This window comes from Euprymna scolopes, chromosome 14 (assembly GCF_053919585.1).
Source record: "Euprymna scolopes isolate OS-2025 chromosome 14, ASM5391958v1, whole genome shotgun sequence".
NCBI lineage: Eukaryota > Metazoa > Mollusca > Cephalopoda > Sepiida > Sepiolidae > Euprymna > Euprymna scolopes.
The window spans coordinates 44938241-44954676 of NC_136495.1; the positions used below are offsets into that span (position 1 = coordinate 44938241).

Genomic DNA, 16436 nt, shown 5'->3' on the forward strand with positions numbered 1-16436 from the left:
CCAATTAAAAATATAGAGATTATATAACACATAACTTGTTTCGCATTTGTCAGTCTGCAATCCGGTTTTTAACGACGTCGGTTGTTTTGATTTTTGTGCCACTATCCAGTCCAGTGAGTCCACCTACATACAGCGTTTGGTATTGCCAAATGGTCAATCATCTGGCACTGACCAGGACTCGATTAATTAAGAGAACTGTAAATTCATGCCGTTATCTGTTAATTGAAATCAAAACTGTAAATAACTTATGGAAACTTATGTAACAACTTACGTAACATTGTAATTACTTTTAAAAAATCATAAGTCCGTAAACATTAAAGAAACAAAAACAAAACAATCTGATCACCTGATGACGGGATAATTATTGAGGGTTTGTATCGTTGGAAAGTTAACAAAAGTAGTTAAGTAATAGTTGCAATAGATAATTAATCTCTATAATTCTTTTAATTTAACTATTAATATTAACGTTGAACATTACAAAATTTCCAATCCGTTTCGCGCACGCTATAACAGTACGTGCTCGCTTGATTCTTAATTCGATATAACCGTATTATTATTATTATTATTATTATTATTATTATTATTATTATTATTATTATTATTATTATTATTATTATTCACATTCATTCATTAGTTTTCACACAAGTCTGTATACGTGATTGCTCACTGGCAACAACAATTGTTGTTCGTTGTCATAACAGTGACAGCAAGTCTCTCCCAATATCCATCACTCTCCGCCCCTTTCAATAACCGTTGTAAACTAATTTGCATCCTCGCAACAGCCATATTCGTTTACCATTGATACCGTCGGTTTTCTTTCGAATTTGAGTGAAAAGTATTAATATTAGTTGTAGTAGTAGTAGTAGTAGTCGTATTATCATCACCCTTAGTTTCTGTGTACAGCTTTTTCAATATTCTCGTTTTCTGAATTAAGTCATTAGAAAAGTGTTTGCTTTCTGTTTTCTTGTTTTTATTTTTAAGCTACAGTTGTGCGTTATTGTAGTCACCTGAACTACTACCATTACTATAACTACTACTACTATTCATTATTAGTCTTTCTCTGGACATAATTCGTTTTAAATCCTCACCCACGGCTTTGAAAAGGAGGATATCTTTCGAACAAAAAAGAGTCTCTCTTTCTCTCACTCGCTCTGTCTCTCTCGTCCACACCAACACGTTCTAAACCTGCACTGTCTGTCACCCCCTAAAACCATGTCTATTTACAGAAATGGGGTTTGGTTCCTTAAGGGAATTAAAGAATATACAAAGTAAGTAACAAAAAAAAAAAACTTTTATTATTTTGCATTTCTTCCGAATTTCATCGTATTTATTATTTTCAGTGCTGCACTGCACGGAAACGCCGATAAAAACGATGGATCAATTTCATCTTCAATTGTCAAAGTTGAAAGTTACGCATATTTAAAATTCCTCTCGATTTGTTTCAAGCGACATTTACTGCTTACATAACACGGTAACTGCTTTTTAAGGTAAATAAAGGTAGATAAATTAATTTTCGAACGGCGAAACCACCTTTTGAAATTATTTTCCTGTTCCACCCACGCCTGATCACAACAATCATTTTCTGCACAAAATTCTCCCGAGCAATATATAGATTAAAATAAATATGCGTCCACCCACGGAAAAGCTTTAAACATATTTTTGAATTTATATGTAATGCTACTGAAAAATGCATTCTTCTTCTTCTTCTTTTGAAGAATGCTTCTTTCGTCAGCTAAAAAATATTCATTTTCGTATTTACAAATTCGAAGAGGAAAGAAATTATATATGGACAAGTGGGTGCCTTGGGTTTCATCGCCAATCGATATTCTTGCTCTATCGCAATTCTGTTCAAGACCGGTTTCGATTTTAACCAGGAAGAAATATTGTTTACTCCTCATATGTTTTATTATTATTTTTTTCTTTTAATAATGCAACAAATTAATAAAATAGCCATCGACATGTATATTTTTGGGTCCTAAATTATTGATCTCAAGGTCAAATATCTGCAATTAAAAACAAATCTGAATAGTTATTTGGTCCCCTCTGGTCATCCATATTTACCACGAAAGCTTTAAGAAAAATAGTTGTATATAGTTTAAATTATTTTCTATTTATCTATTAATATGCAAGGAAATAACAAGTGAAAGGCTATTTAATATAGAAAATCGAAATTAAAATCGATTTAAACAGATCCATCAATTGCAGATTTCCCAGTAATCAATCTCTATATTATTATTGTAATTTTATTTCTAAGTTAAGTAATCTTCATGATTTTTTTTATTTCCTTGTTTAAATAGAAAAAAAAAATAAGCTGGAATTTTTTTTTTTTTTTTTAACTATTATCAATGTTTAGTGCGATAAGTATGGATGTCCATAGGGACCTTATTGATAAAAAAAAAAAAAAAAAAAAAAAAAAAATATGTATATATATATATATATATTTCAGAAAACACTTGATTATTGGCAAATTGCAATTAATTTTTTAGGGTATGTTTCAACGTTTAGTAAAATGTTTTTACTTCTACAGAATTTGAACTGAACTTTTTTTTTTTCATGTTTAGTTCAGCAAAAGTCTGTTTGATTCAAATTATATAGAAACACATTTTTTTAGTGTTTGGCTGTAAGAATTTCTGGTGCTTCTTCAGAACAGTGCTGGACTGCTGGACGATGTCATTTACGGAACAAGCCGGAAATGGCCGAAACAGTTTAGTTCGATTTGAAAGTTGCGAAAAAAAGAAAATGGAGAAAAAAGGCAGACGACACTAAGCATCCGTATGCAAAACCAAAAAGGTTAGGGTATAAGAAATGTTTAGCCCCCCCCCCAATAGTTTTAAAAACAACTTCCTCGAAAACAAGACATAAAGTTAATTCACTTCCAATCTCAACCTCGAGGAATGAGGGTAACGGACCCGGACCCTAACTTTAAGTCGAAAAAAAATTGTTTCATTTATTGTATGTGCTAATTGACCATTCGGTAACGCCTCGGCTATTTCTGTTCTGTTTTGTAAATCGCAAGGAAGATTTTACAATAATGAAATTACATCATTTTATACAATTGTTTTTTTTTGGGGGGGGGGGATTTTAATTCAGTAAATTTCTTAATGTATGGGCGTTAATTATTTTTATTCAGCATTATTCCATAACAAACAACTTTTTTTATATAAAATTATGATTTATAACTATGTTTATTTAGTGACTAAAGTAATACATTTAAAAAGACTAAATTTTAGTCTTTTAATTTGTTATTTTAGTGAAGTGAATTATTAAGCTAAAGTTTTAAAATTGTCTTAATTTTTTATTATATTAATTCTTTTTTTTTTCAATTCAAAATAAAAGATGCCATTTGTTTAAAACAGGCGTGTGTAAATGTTTAACCGGTCAACTCTTAAGCTACTGGTACCATAACAATGAAATTACCAAAGATGATTTATAACGAGTAAAAATTTTGTTTGGATAAATAACGCATGCAGAAACATGTAGACAAAATGTTCGTTTCAACATTTCAATTACTTTTGCGCATGCGCAAATTCAAATATAGCTTGAAATAGTTTAACTTTACATCGTTCGTATCTATCCGTCGATAGCTAAAATGGTAGGGAACGCGGTTGCAACAGTAAATGTTTTGGTTTCTATTCTAGCTGATGGCACTCAAGTCATTTTTTTTTTTTTTTTAATTTTTGAAATTAGCACTTAGGTATAAAATAATATTCAATAGAGAAATGGATCTGTAATAATAAATGCAAATAAATGCATGAATTAAAATATATTTAAGCGTATTTTACGACCGGGCAAGGCCGGGCCCTTGCTAGTTGAAATAATAATTATTAATTATTCAATAATTAATTACTATGTTTTGTATTTTTATAAGAATAACCCCAAAGCATTTATGCATTTATTGAACCGTGCTGAAATAATAACGTTATTTAGAAAGCCATTCTTGACATGGGGAGAGGAGGAGAGGCTGTTTTGTAACTATTCTGTACTTTCGCCTAACGATTTAATAAAAAAAGATATCATGAAACTTTTAATTTAACTTGAAAATACTATTTAAAAATAGCGCGGCTCAATAAATGCACAAGCACCTTTTTTTCTTCTTTTTTTTTTGTGTGTGTGTGTAGGGCGGTACCACTACCACTCTGACTTGGGATGAGCGGGAAAAAAAAAACTATAAAACCGCCCAATTAGAGACCGAAATGATTCTATAAAAATTAACTTAAAAAGAATGCAGTCACCAAACTTGAAAAAATGCTAGGAGTGACGTTTCGTTGAACATTAGCTGACCAAGAAGTGGGTACTTATTTTACGTTAAATTTATATAGGAAAGTGACTCCCCCACTCTAAAATGTTAAATTTTATTTATTTATTTGCAAAATTTCGTTTCATATTATTTTTAAAGACCGTTTAAACGTATTAGGCGAAAAAAAAAGTGTATGTATATATATATATATATATATATATATATATATATATATATTAGCGGGGGGGGGGGGGTGTAAACCACACTGGGTCGCGTTGTAAAAAAAAAAAAAAAATTTTATTTGCACTTTTTTTTTTTTTTTCGCGCTATCTTGCTCCCGTCTTTCGCACAGACACCTCGATTAATGATCGAAGAGGCAACCAGGAACGCAATATTGTTCTATTAAAAACAATAATCGATTTAATTATTATTATTATTATTATTATTATTATTATTATTATTATTATATCTTTCACCTGGTTTCAATTCAAATAAAAAAAACTTGTTCCGTTAAATTTTGTCGAGAAATGTTAAAATCGTAAGGAAGTTGTGACTCTTTTGCTGGTTGTGGGAGGGGGGGAAGAATGCGTGGGCGTTTTTATTTTTAATTTTATTATTTTTTTTATTTCGTTGAAACTAAATGAATGAAACGCGTTTCAGTTTTACTTCAAAAAAGGTTAGCAATCCGAGATATTTGTTTGCGGAAGATTTGAGTAAAATACATGTAATTGCATGTCTTTATTTTCAAAGTGATAAAATAAGTCCCTATTTACTTACCAAGACGAACTTAGATACAAGATTGGTTTTTAGTGGGGGCTAGGGATGAGGACAAAAAAGAAAAAAAAAAAAAGAGAGAGAGAGAGAGAAAACAAGCATCTTTTATATAATGTTTTATCTTGTCATAAGAATCCGAGGACAAAAGTGAGTGGGTGGGGGGTAATCAATATAATAAATACATTATTACTTTTATAAATTATAGAGAAGAATATCCGTCTATGGGCGAGTAAAATGAATTCCCCGAACTGTTTTGCACCACTCTCAGGTCCCCCCCCCACCTCTCACAAAAATTAAAGTTTAGTATCCTTATCTCTTAATTTTATGTCGAAATTTTATTCCAATTTTGATCAAAATCTACTACATAATTCTCCAAAATGTATAAAATTTAATGCTTAAGCTTAAGAGGTTTTGAGAAAAAAAAATGACATTCAGGGAATCTACGAATCAAATTTAATATAAATCTTCAATATTTGAATTTTCAAATAGGATGTTGTGCCCATATTATGCCTCCTGAAAACCGTTTAAAATACCCTAAAGAAACTAAAATATGGAGATTATTTAATAATTAATATCTAATAACTATTGTTAAATTTCCGCACAAAGTTTCCACCCTCTTTTTACCTATTTCATAAAACTAAATATATCTCATATTATGACCTCCTTATGCCTAGCGGTCCTGGATATGACCTTAAACTATATCCAGTGGTGAGGCCCCAGCTTGCGGGCTTTGGGGAGTGTGGAGCCACCCTTTAATTGCCATTGCTCCCAGGTCCACTCTGACCCGGAGTGGTAGTACCTGTTAGGGTCCCAACTATGGGTTAAATAGAAACCGACTTGAAAACAACAAATATATTAAAAAAATTTTTTCTTCAAAATCTTTGGATTCTGCATTAAATAACCTGAAAAGGGTTGATATACCGTAAAACAACCAACCAACCTCATGCCTAGCACCTGTTTTCCAAAATTCATAATTAGCCCAGAAGTGAACCTGCACATACAAGTATATAAACATATACACATACTTAATTTTATATAAATATTGATATACTCGCATTGCCCGGTCATAAAATACGCTTAAATATGATATTTTGATTAATGAAAATTTTGTATTTATTATCATATTATATTGGATCCAATATATAGTAATGATTTAAAAAGTTAAAAAAAAAAAAAAACTTGTGCGCCACCAGTGAGAATCGAAACCAAAACGTTTAGCTTACAATTTACTTTTTCCTTTGATGCTAATGCCTGAGCTATGTTCGTTGCAAGGCTAAAAATTAAAACATGCATGTATATAAAATGGTGTTCTAATTAATTATTTGTAATTAATGGTTCCCATATTGTATTTAATTCTATACTAAGTTTACTTAGGATGTCCTTGTTGACTAACATGTGTTGCTTCTTTTGACAAGTCTTCCTCTACACTGTTTCACTCCATCTAAAATTGTTACTTGGTCCCACAAGAGCAGTTGATTTCCTTCTTCCCCCTACCTAACATTTCAATATTTCCACATTTTCAGGTCTCATCTTTGTATATTTTTCCACCCTTACATAGAATGGCATACAGACAGTTCTTGATGATGTTTGCTGGAAAGAAAATCTTTACTCTACTAACTACAACCATTATATATGATTTTCCCCCACTCTCTAACTATGCCTAAATCTAAACGCAGATTCCATGAACAAAGCTTCTTTCCCAGAACTGCCTACCTGTAGAACACTGTTCTGTTGGCCTGCTTCCCGGTTGTATACAACATGGCAGCCTTCAAATCCAATATAAACAAGTTCTTGTTGAGCCGTCCCCATTAATGATCAAATTCTCCCTAATTTGCGCTATTAACGATTACTACACTACCACCTTACATTCACTAACCCTTATCCTCGAGTGGCCTTCGGATCTTAAGTGGTGACTCCCAAGTAAAAAAAAAAAACAAAACTCAGATTCTTTCAGAAAGTTAAGTTGCTCCTGAATATTGTTTGTTCTGGTGTCATATTGATATATATCCTCTAAAATTTTTTGGACAAGCTTGTCAATCATGTAGAAGCAAGGAAGGAAAACTAACCAGTATTTAAATTTAAACAAAGTGTATTATGAACAGGTATAAGGATGTATCTATTTTGATCTGTGTAGTAGGTTTGTCAGGATAGATGGTCCCTCATTGTTGACGTTCGCCATAATAAAACAATAGGCACATCCTCTTAGGGTCAAGGTTTGATATGTCTACTTGATGGGTCTTGTGTCAAGTTCTTGGTGTCATTAGAAATCAGTAATTCTCTCTTGAAACCTTTGGCACTGGAATTTAACGCAGTACGAAATAAGTGGATCTTGGGTTTACTTTCAGCAGCTGCGTAACTCTTGCTTTCCTTATTTTGTCCTTGCATTCCAGGAGTGATGTTTCTGACAAAGGGGGGGAGAATTTCTGTTTTCTGAGTTAGAATCTATTCTAGCTAACACTTATCATTAGCAAGTTTTTTACCTTGAAGTACATTTTTTTGATTCCTTACATCAAGTGGCTCCATGCTTTGTCTGGAGCAATGTGAACAAGGCATGTTTCTATAAAAATATAAATTCTATTTATTTTAATGATTGAAGATCATTTTAAAAACCGGCAAACATTGAGCTGGCATGGAACTCATCTCTTCTCTACAAAGTCGAAAGTTCTGGTTATCTCTTTCTCTTGTGATGAAGAGAAAGAGAGAAGTGCAGAGAAACGTGAATGCATACATTTTTTTTTTTATCAAATTTCAACAGATTGTTCTAAATTAACCCTTTTAGTTAAACCATGTCAGCCATGTTGAGCTGACCTTTTCACCTGTTAACCTCGATTGCATAAACAACATGACCTGCTTATGTGCGCTGACTTTTTGAGATGATAACGGCACCGATTTGATTTTACTGATCTTCCCTCGAGGACAAGGAAATATGGGTAAAATCTTTTAAATGTTGGAAACTCAAGAAAGGTCTCTTTATTGTTGGAGGACATGACGCGTAAGCATGAAATTGTGGAGGACATTACTTTTGGAGGTAATGGCACTTTATAAAATGTGGTGTAAGATATAACATTTTGAAGAAATATGCATTAGAGGAGTGTATCAAATTAAAATATCAATGAATTGTGGATTATGTGCATTGGTAATATACAAATGGTGCATGACAAAGAATTGGCACTTAACAATGTGTGTTGCATACTGGGTTTATTAAAGAGATGACGTATGTATAATATATTTGTTGTTCGTGTTAGAGTCTTAGAGTGTTCATGTTGTGTGCAGATATATTGCATATATATCAAGAGAGGGACAATTCTGTATATATAAAGAGACAGGGTACATGTTAATACAGGAGAGCCAACGGCATGTAATACACAATGAGGAGATTTGATATATAGCTAGATAGACCGAGAGATAGTGCTTTTGACATTTATACTTTTGACAGTTCTGTGAATGGGAGTGTTTCTATAACATTGACACATATTTCTTTACCTATTTTTGAAATAATGATTTTCACAAAGTATTATAATATAAATTGACAATACCTTTTCTGTTGAATAACATAACACGAAGACGCAGATACAAAAAGATGAAGCTGTTCGTTTATTCCATTTGACCAGTCAATGGCTTTGCATCAAGGAATTCAAGTCTTTACATGATTCTTTCTTCTTCTAACCTTCACTTCCAAGGTTCGATGTCAGCTCTGTCTCTGACTCACTCTTACTTGTCCCCTGACTAACTGACTGACTCTCCTGCCTGGCTGACTGACTGACTTATCTAACTAAATTCAAAACTCCTGACGTCATTGCATGACCAACACGTGCATATCAGACACATGGCATGACATGCCTCCGTGTTTAAGCATGCATTGTTACTCACATGTTTCAACCCGATTTCTCTAACCTACTTTACAAATATGTTTAATATTTTCTATTGTTCTGATCTAGATTCCTTATTTTAATTTCATTTCATTGCATTTCTATTTCAATAAACAGATATCTAACTATTTTATGTGAACCAAACAATGGTAATTCTACATTCCATTTCCAATAACATTCTGTATTTTAACTTATGATCGGAATTCTCAATTCCAAATCTAGCTTCGCAAGTTTGAATCCTTGACTATCCTATCTCTTATTTACTCACTTACAAAAACAGGCGGCTGTTCTTTAACATGTGAAGTTGATATGTTGCAAGACAGGATGCTTAATGATGCACAGACGGTGCACTGTAAGTTAAGACCAGATAAGACATAATCAGATATATATTTTCAACCTAATTTGGAGAAAGTTTCAATGTGTTTACACCAAAATGTAAACTGTGCAGTATCCTGTTTTAGTATTGTTTACAAAAGGTCAGTTATATTGGTTTTCTTTTTTTTTTTACACAGTGATCACCACCGGAAGCCACTCAGGGATAAGGGTTATTGCAAGTACATTACATTAGTGTGGAGATTTGATGAAATGTTTACTTAAGGGGGCGGTTCATTAGGAATTTGTTAACATTGGACTGGAACATATCCAAGTTGTAGTCCGGTGGGAAGCAGGCAGACGGAACAGAGTTCCACAGGCGTGCAGTTCTAAGAAAGAAACTTTGTTCATGGAATCCACGTTTGGATTTAGGCACAGATAAACTTCATGATCTTTGGATGCATCAGGGATATTTAGCCTCGAGTGATACTTATAAACATAGATATAACAAAATCATTGAAAACATTTCTCACAAAGTGGAAGTCGATGCCTTTTACCATGCATGTGACTTTTCTTTAAGCTGTTTATAAAAAAAAGAAAGAAATGACAAAGAAAGCAGAAGTGGGATTAGCTGTTTTATATCATTCATCTAGAGAAATTGAGTTATAACTAGGGCTTGGACAACAGCATATTGTTTTCATTGTTTTGACTCTCAAGTGTGTATTTGTTGATATCTTATATGCTTTTATATAGTGATGTGGTTCTCAGTTGATTAACTGTGTCGGATATATACTCGAGTCAAAACAATGGAAAGAATATGCTGTTGTCATAGCCCTAGTTATAACCATCCATTGCATATAAAACATTTTTTTGTGTTTGGTGGGACCTGTAATACCAATTAGAATAGTGTAAGGTGTATCTCTAGTTTACGTTGAGAGTTTAAATACTGATAGTCCACTGCCACTGTTCTTCTCGTTTTTCTTTTCTTTTTTTTTTTTTTTTTTTTGTTGCGATGATTACACTAGTGCTGCGCCGATAGGTAGGTGTACCAATAGACATTGGGATAAGAATGCCTCTTAACTAAAACTCTCCAGTTATTGCTCTAACATAGGAGCTCCTGTATACAGATGGTCTTGCGGTTATTACAAATTCTCCGGAGAAGTGCAATTCCAGGTTGCTAATGGAAGACAGTAATTAAAAGCAAACAGCATAAAGAAAACAAAATTTCCCTATGCGTTCCACAACAAAGATATAGGTGTAAACTTTATATGCTCCCAGTAGAAACTATAGGTTCACAAGAATTGTAGTGGTCATGGTGAGAGATTGGCTGTTGGCGTGGATTATGTTTGTTGCACTGCCAATAGATGGTCAAACAGTAGTACTTACAGATGAGGATGGAACCCCACTTAGTGTTGAAACTACTTTCTGCTACATGGGTGACATATTGAGTGCTAGTGGTGGTTGTGACCTGCTATCACTGTTAGTGTTGTTATTTGGTTAAGGTTCAATAAGGTTCAGGGCTCTGGGCAAGGTCTTTTCAACCTTTGTTCACTTTGCCATTTTGCATGGCAGTGAGACCTACGCCCCAAACGCTTCTGACTTGCTATGACTTTCACATAATGAACGTGATCAGCTGGATGTGCGACAACAAACTAGAGGAGGGAAGTCCTTCAGCTTTGCTCTATCAGAAGCTTGGTATTAGTTTTTTCTTTTCATTTTCTTATTTTGTTCTAGCTGAGGATGGGGCATCCAGTAGGATGTCAGACATCCATTCACTATCTCAAACATTCCAACAAGAGATTTTTTTAAAGATTCTGTCTCTGTAAGTGCAATTGTTTTTTTTTTTTTTTATTTCTCTTGCACTTGGTTTACCATTTGCTAGATAGTTTTTGAAATTATTTTTCATGAGTCCCCTTGCTCCTATAATTACTGGAATGATGTAAATCTTCCTAAGATTCTAGTTTCTTTTTATACCTTAAACCTTGGTATTTCTTTTATATTTACCTTCTCAGTTCTATTTAATCCAGCATCATTGGGAATTTAACTTTTGTTAGGATTATTTTTCGCCCCTTTTATCCCATATCACTGTCAGGTTTAATAGCCCCGTTTTCTTGGTGTGTAGCTGTAGGAATGGCATAGTCATAATCAATGATTATTTAAATGTTTTTTTTCTTTTACTTCAGTTGAAATTCTCAAAAATCAAGTGACCCCTTTCTAAAGGCTAATACTTGATCTCTATATAACATATATAATAATATCTATATAAGATATATATATCTTATTTGAATATTCAAATATCTATATATCTTATTTGAATATTCAAATATCTATATATCTTATTTGAATATTCAAATATCTATATATCTTATTTGAATATTCAAATATCTATATATCTTATTTGAATATTCAAATATCTATATATCTTATTTGAATATTCAAATATCTATATATCTTATTTGAATATTCAAATATCTATATATCTTATTTGAATATTCAAATATCTATATATCTTATTTGAATATTCAAATATCTATATATCTTATTTGAATATTCAAATATCTATATATCTTATTTGAATATTCAAATATCTATATATCTTATTTGAATATTCAAATATCTATATATCTTATTTGAATATTCAAATATCTATATATCTTATTTGAATATTCAAATATCTATATATCTTATTTGAATATTCAAATATCTATATATAGATATGTGAATATTCCATTAAATATCCTTTACATCTCATTTGTTAAGCATATTAATATTAATTTTCTTCTCCCCAATTAGCCCGTTAAATATTTTATAGTATATATCTTTGTGATCTTTTCATTTTACTGGATTCCAGGATAAGAATTCATTTTGTCTGCTGGGGTATTCAGCTAAGTGCTGTTAATTGAGGCAGCATCACTTGGAGAAGGTGCACCATTCCTTGTAAAAGCCAATGTGGGTTAGCCATACTGAGAAAATCTTATTTGGGCGACGAGTACTATGTGATTTTGAATATTTAGTCAGGGTTTACTTGTAGGGAAAAAGTATCCTCATGGCAGGTTGTCCTGACAACCCCCTGTACAGAGAGACTTTAGACACTCGAGGATAGTGTCTTGTAGGCATTCCAGCTCTTTCACTTCACATGTTAATGCTGAAATGGCTTTCAAACGAGCACTGTTGAATATCATTCCTAATACTCTTGGCATTTACATAGACAAACCTCTGATAATAAAGTGAGTGCAAACTCCATATGTCCATTTTCTTAGGTGCATAGCTGTAGGAAATGTATAATTGTAATGCGATTTGGAATGCCTTATGTGCTTGGTGTCTCAAATTATTTGGCCACTCATAACAGGCATCAACTCTATAATACATATGGATACTCTAGGTACAAGGGTTCATGGAAGACCAAGGAAAACCTGGTTTGAGTGTACAAAATGACTCTATTGCTTGCAACACTACTGGTATCAATCCGATGGAGAACAGGTGTGAGACATTAACTGATGTTGCCCCCCCCTCTCCCAGAGTCCAGGACACTCACAGCACCTTAAATACCAAAACCAGAGGATGATAAAGTGTGAGAAATTGAATTTTTTAAGTAATGGCCTACTTGTCTTATCAAGACTTATTGCAATTGCATCTTCCAGCCACCAGGAATGTTTAATCGAAATTAAGAACATAAAATAATTGTAAATTCTATAGTTCTGCATCTATTTACAGAGGATGGTATAAGTGTTCACATGCAAGATAGAATGCGTAACAATGTGCAATAGTAAAAGTAGCTGTTACATCACGTGTCATCCTTGAGAACCTTGAATTGAATTAAAAAAAAATGTGTTGACTTAGTTACGGCTGAACCTGATCTATAATGAATGCTCAAGAAACATGACCTTGTGCCAACATTGGCTTTGTCTGAATGTTTTAGACGTTCATTTTTATTCACCATTAAACATGTGCCAAATTTTGAACAACAGTTCCAAGATATTTGATTTTGGACCTAGTCCAAAAATACTTTTTTATATATATATATATTTATATAAAATAAAAATGACCATGGAACTTTCTACAAAGAACTAAATTAGTTTCTACAGATACTTGCTTGGAGGCTTTTTTTGTAAATTTATTTACTTTAGTCCCAAGCCTAACACTAAATTGCTAAGTTATTATTGTACCTACCCGGTATTGTTCAGTAGTGATTATTTGTGGTTTATGTATTTGTTTATTTATTTGCTTAAAGTAAACTGTGTTTTTTTTTTCTCAAAGATTAAAATTTTGTTTTCAAATAATTTTAAGTTTAATTTTTTTAGTACAGTACCGTTTGGTTATGAAATTGTTAGAAAACTTTAAGTATTGTTATTAAAAAAAATATGTGGATATCAAACCTACAATTGAAAACAGGGCCCTTACATTTACAATTTGAAACTTATGACCTATTCACTGAGCTATATATAGCTCTTTTCTAATCATGTATTTTTCAGCAACTGCCAATAACTGCTTTAAATCTTTCTTTCTCTCTCTGAAAAAGGAGATTCACAGAAAATGCAAGTAATGATTTTTTATGGCCTCCATATGTCAACATCTGTACAGATGGACTTATTATATTTATTAAAAATAAATAATGCTGTATGTATTAACATTTTTAACCTGTTTGAAGTTGATATCAGATTGCGTGGCCTTATACTAGTACATAGAAATACTGTCTCTTCTCAAATTAAATATTGATTGGACTAAGTATAGAAATCGATTGCAACCAAAATATTGTTTAATAAGGTAATCAAGATGAAATGAAATCTTTTTATCAAAACAAATTTAAATATCGCATTTGTGTTAATAAAGTTACTAATGATCAAAACAATCAAGTATTGAAAAAATAGTGTTTTTTTTTTGGGGGGGGGGACCACAAAGATATTTGAATTCAAACGATAAACTATTACACTGTTTCTTCTCGCATATTGTTTAGTGAGATTTATTTTAGGGTGTGATTAAGAAGAAAATTACAATGTACTGCCATGTACAGGTGTTATATTTCCACTTATCACTGTGTGTATAAACTATTATACACCTGTATTGTTGTTGTAACAAAAAACCAATCTGACACTGGTGTGAATTTTTCTAAAGGTTTATGTAAAAAAAAAAAAAAGACCCTCACAGAAAACATCAAAGCAATGGACTACTTGTATATGAATGAAAGAGAGAGAAATACAATCATATAACTAGATAGATAGCTTGTCTTGCTACTCCCCATTGAGGACAGCGCTAAAATACATCATTTTGCTTGAAATCTTGCCAGCCAAAGAGAAAATCTTCACCTGGAAATCACTTGGTTTGCAGCTTCTGTCTGGAGTCACCTCTGACCCTTAAGGTGTCACTCTAACTTTTCCATTTAAACACAGCCCTCGTTATGCAACATGGGCATTGTACTCAAAGACCTTATATTATAAGATTTTGGGGTGCTTATTTATAGTGAGGTACATGTGAAATAAGGCAGTTCCAAATAAATTAACAGGAAAACTTATAGATATACTTACTTATGAGGTGAAAATATTAATGTACACTAAAAATTACTGAAAATTATCAAATAGAATTTTAATGAAAAAATAACTTTATTATTTGGAGTCAACAGACTTTGAATTAGAAGACCATGTGGTGTCTTCATCTTATTCTTAGATGAGAGATAATCTTTTACAATGTGCTGATTAGATGTAAATGTTGTTTGGAGTTAAAGGATTACGAATAGTAAATTAATTTTTTACAATGTTACTAATTTTTTAATAATTTTTGGTTTGTACAAATGGAGAGAAAAGATATGATGGATGTGTAATGTGAGTTTTAAAGACGGATTTAGTTTGATAACTTCAAAGCAAAATTAAAGTATAGGGAGATGTGTATAGAACAGATTTTCATCTTATAGCCTTGTTGAAAGAATGCATAGAGTTCTTCGATTAGTAGATGTAGAATACAGGGTGGAACGATACAGCTTTATTTGCATATTCTTTTAAACATTCATTTTAATTAATTCTATATTAGTTTTTTCAATTTTCTTATGGGATGATCTTTGGTTAACTATTACGTGTAATTATATTCATGCAGATATTTTACATGATTTTATACTTTATATATCCATTTATATCCATATTTGTATATAAAGCTTATAGTAAACATAAACCTTTCTATATATATATATATATATATATATATATATATATATATATATATATATATATGCGTGTATATATTCGTTTTTAAAAAGTTGCCTACCAAACTCCTCTGTCAGGTTTTGGTTTACATACATGAAACTTAATATATAGGGTATTCGAACCCATGCAAAACTTTATATTTGGGTTTTAACCAGGGAAAATTGGTGCAAAAGAGTGAAAATTAAATGGAATTTGGTAAGTAAAAGTTGAACGACATCATTATGAATATGCATGCATAACATAATAGGTCATGTGTTGATTTTTAGCCTCGCAGCAAACATGTTTTCATAGCTCAGGCATTAACATCAAAGGAAAAAATAAATTGTAAGCTAAACGTCGCACAAGTAATTTTTTTAACTTTTTTAAATCATTACTATGTATTGGGTTCAATATAATATAATACAAAATCTGCATTAATCAAAAATATCATATTTAAGCGTATTTTATGACTGGGCAATGCCAGGTGGCCTACAAATATATATATAAGCAGAAAGTCATTATCACGGCACTTTTGATTAAATACAACAGTTTTCTTTCCTTATGTTTCTGTTTCTTTTTTTCGAGCCTCCAAGCATTTATTCTCGCTTCAGTTAATAAGTTGTGTATTAGGTTTCCGAGTGATTTTTTTTTTTTTTTTTTTTTTTTTTTTTGTCAACCATTTTCCTAGAGCGCTTTTGATGCTTGATCGTAGTTAGGAGCAATTTTGTTGTTGTTAAAGAGGCTTGTTTTCTGTTGTCTTTTATATGTAATTAATTTTATTTTGTTTTTTATTTATTGGTTAATTTTATTTAGTTATTTTGAGTTAAGTCGTCTGTTGGGAACAGGCAAAAACAGGCAACAACAAAAAAATTGCTCCTGATGACAATCAAGGATCCAAAGCGCTCGAGGGAAATGGCTGACAAAAAAATCACTTGGTAACCTAATATAATTTACCAACTGAAACGAGAAAAAATGCTCGGCAAATTGAGAAAATCAACAGAAAAATAAAGAAAGACAGAAACTGTTGTATTTAATCAAATATGCCTTGATATATATACACACACACACTTGAGT

The 16436-nt window shown here is 31.9% G+C and overlaps 1 protein-coding gene across 1 annotated transcript in view; it reads left to right on the forward strand.

Annotated features, from left to right (window-relative positions):
• The first annotated feature begins 748 nt into the window (after window positions 1-748).
• LOC145292966 (dehydrogenase/reductase SDR family member 12-like) overlaps window positions 749-16436 on the forward strand; it is a 54060-nt gene continuing 38372 nt past the window's right edge. The window contains exon 1 of the mRNA XM_080139196.1: window positions 749-1268. Coding sequence (XP_079995322.1) covers window positions 1213-1268 — 56 coding nt within the window. The 5' untranslated portion in view covers window positions 749-1212. The remainder of the gene's footprint in view (window positions 1269-16436) is intronic.